This window comes from Suricata suricatta, chromosome 8, assembly GCF_006229205.1.
Source record: "Suricata suricatta isolate VVHF042 chromosome 8, meerkat_22Aug2017_6uvM2_HiC, whole genome shotgun sequence".
Lineage (NCBI taxonomy): Eukaryota > Metazoa > Chordata > Mammalia > Carnivora > Herpestidae > Suricata > Suricata suricatta.
Window position 1 is genome coordinate 6,910,558 of NC_043707.1, and position 2,995 is coordinate 6,913,552.

General features: G+C 61.8%; 1 protein-coding gene across 1 annotated transcript in view; it reads left to right on the forward strand.

Annotated features, from left to right (window-relative positions):
- The window catches only part of LITAFD (LITAF domain containing), a 3,731-nt gene extending 1,592 nt beyond the window's left edge, over positions 1–2,139 (forward strand). Inside the window, exons 2-4 of the mRNA XM_029948580.1 lie at positions 510–647; positions 1,750–1,894; positions 1,996–2,139. Of these exons, the coding sequence (XP_029804440.1) occupies positions 510–647; positions 1,750–1,894; positions 1,996–2,104 (392 nt within the window). The 3' untranslated portion in view covers positions 2,105–2,139. The remainder of the gene's footprint in view (positions 1–509; positions 648–1,749; positions 1,895–1,995) is intronic.
- The last annotated feature ends 856 nt before the right edge of the window (positions 2,140–2,995 follow it).

The following is a 2,995-nucleotide window of genomic DNA, read 5'->3' on the forward strand; positions in this document are numbered from 1 at the left end:
GGGGGGGGGCGGGCATCCTCAGCTCACACACCTGCTCCTGGGGGACCTCCGGGAAGTCAGCCCACCTCCCTGAGCCGAGTCCACGTCTGCAAGGTTGGAATCCCACCACAGCCACCTTCGAGGGCTTCCCACTAGGATCTCGGGAGCGAAGTGTGCGAAACGTTTAACACCACGGAGTTCGGCACACGAATAACAAACGCTCGATGTTTTTGTTAAAACGAGAGATCATGCGCCCCGTGCTCTTTTCATGCCTCACCTCCCTGACACTGTCTCCCGGAAGGTCTGACATCCTCAGACATGAGGATACTAGTGGGGACAGAAATCTCTGCGTTCAGACCTCAGCTGCTCTGTCCACACTCCACAACCCCTGGCGTTCATTCTCCTCCAGGCCTCGGCTTTCCCTCCTGTAGAATGGGCGACAGCCTCCGGCTGGCCACCTGGTCAGCTCGGCAGCTGGCTCGCAGGGAGCCTTTGGGTCCTAGGGAGTGTTTCCTTCCTCTCTTCCAAAGAGCCTCCTCTTCGTCCGATGATGCCGCCTCTTCTCCCCCCTCCTCCTCCTCCTCATCCTCCTGGTCCTCCTTTTCCTGGTCCTCTGCCTCAGGCTCCTCCTCCAATATACACGCAAGGCCCCCGGGTCATGCACCCAGGTGAGTACCCCTGTCCCTTCCCCTTTGGTCTTCCTGGGGACCAGCCCTCAAACTGCCCCAACAGCACATCCCCTGGAAGTCCTTCTCCGCTGCCCCCCAGGGCCATGTGACCCCCATGGCTGGACGGTCCCTCCTCCCCTCCAGCATGAAATCGGGTGCAGGGAGCTGGTCCGCAGTGGGCCCTCAGGGCAGGCCTACGGGGCCACCGCCCTCCAACTCCGAAGCCAGAGAAGGGGAAGATGGCCCCGCCCAGGGTAAGGCCTGGGCTTGGGGATCTTTACACACAAGCCTGTCGTCAAGGAGTGGAGAATTCTTGAAAGGTCTCGAAGGGTCAGAGCTGCAGGGCTGTTGGCACATTCCCAGAGGACAGAATGGGAAAGGCCCGTACGGATCCCCATTCTAGCCACACGGTGCTTTTCTCGGCTCTGAGCCAAACCGGGAATTCCGCACCCCGCACTTCGGGGCTCTGAACCCCAGCACCCCTCACCCAGGACGGCAGAGGGCTCAAGGCCAGCGAGGCCCCTGAGCCCCTCCTGGCTGCAGGAGACCAGACCCTGAGCCTTCAGCCAGGGCACTAAAGCCCGAGGGAATTGTTTTGTTCACAACAAACTCAGCCACCACTCCAGCCCCTCCCCCTCCCCCTCCCCCCACACCCGACACTGGACGTGGCTGCACTGGTTAAATGGCCAAGCCACGTTTTCCGGCCCCGCTGCACAAACTACAAGACAAGACGCCGCCTGGTAGGTCTCACTCTGCCGTCTTCACCAGCACGGCAGAGCTTCTAGCCGAGAGCAGGTGTCAGCGACCCTAACAGACACCCCTAAAAGGGGCTGGATGAGCGTGCTATCCTGGGGGGCTCGCTGAACTTAAACCAGCTTAAACCCAGAGATGCTTGCAAATTCCCTGGGTCCCCTGGCCAGGGGGGTCGCAGGGTGTCTTGAAGGAGGTGAGCCCTGCAGGCCAGCAGGGGGTGAGGGGAGCGGGGTGGGGAGGGGGACTGGGGCCCACCCTGGCGGCCTGGGGCGCCCAGGGGGGCACAGAGAGGCGGCGAGTGCCAGCAGGGGGCCAGGGTCTGAGCTGCGCCCACCCCTCCCCACCCCAGCACTACTCACCTTAACGCCTAGTATGGGCTCTGCCGTCCCCATGCGGACCCTGTGTCCCTACTGTGGGCACCACATCATCACAGAGACCACCCCCGTCCCAGGGGGCCTCACCTGGCTGCTGTGCACGAGCCTCTTTGTGTTAGGGTGAGTGGCCTCCACAGGGGCCCTGGGCAGCGGTGGGGGGGGGGCGGGGCCTGCTGGGGGGAGGGGCGCTGGCCCACACCCCGCTGCTCCTGGGGCTGCAGGTGCTTCCTGGGCTGCTGCTTCTTCCCCTTCTGCGTGAGCAGCCTGATGGACGTGAAGCACTCGTGCCCCGTGTGCCGGCAAGAGCTCTTCCGCTATCACCGCCTGTGAACATCCTCCGAATAAACGGCCGCTGGGGGACTTCACCGGCCCACGTCTGTCCTGCGGGGCCCCTCCTGACACTCAGCGCTTGCGGGGGGGGGGGGGGGGGGGGGGGGGGGGGCGGGTGCTGGCGCACAGCAGGTGCTCGGAGCAGCACTGGGCAAACAAACAAATCGTGGAGAGTGGGGTCCCCCTCCACCAGCTTCTCAGGCTCCCTGCCGTTCTGACCCCTTAGGGACAGCAGCACAGTACCTAGTACCTCCCCCCTCCTGGCCCCTTCCCCTCACTCTAAACCGTTGCCACACCTCCAGCTGGGGGCGGGGCGAGGGCCCCTCCCTCCCCACCATCCGCAGCCTCAAGTATCCATGGGAATTTGGCAAACGCGAGGGACATTCAAAGCCCCCAAGCTGGCAAGGAGCAGGATGCCCCCAGGGTTAACATGGGGTCTGCTGGGGAGGAGGAGGTGGGGAGCCCTGCAGGGGGGAGGGCGGGAAACTAAGGGGGTTTTGTTTTTAAGATTTTTAAGTAATCTTCTCCATGGACTCCCTGAGAGATTTTTTATTTTGCAGAATAGTATGAATGTGATTCAACTATCTTTTCAATTAAAATAAATTTCCTACAGAAGGGGGGAAAACCATAGGAGAATTAGAAGACAGAAGAGAAAGGGAACCAGGGGCCTGGGTGGCCCAGTCAGAAGAGTGCACTACTCCTGATCTCAGGGCCATGAGTTCGAGTCCCACGATGGGTGTAGAGATTGCTTAAGTAGACACATAGGCACTAAATTTGCTGTGATGCTCACCATCCCTGGGGAGGGCAGCGGGCCCCCTCTGGCCCCTATCCTATAGATGTGGAAGCCCAGCCAGGGGGCCCCCCACTGCTCCAGGAACTGGAGAGGGGTGT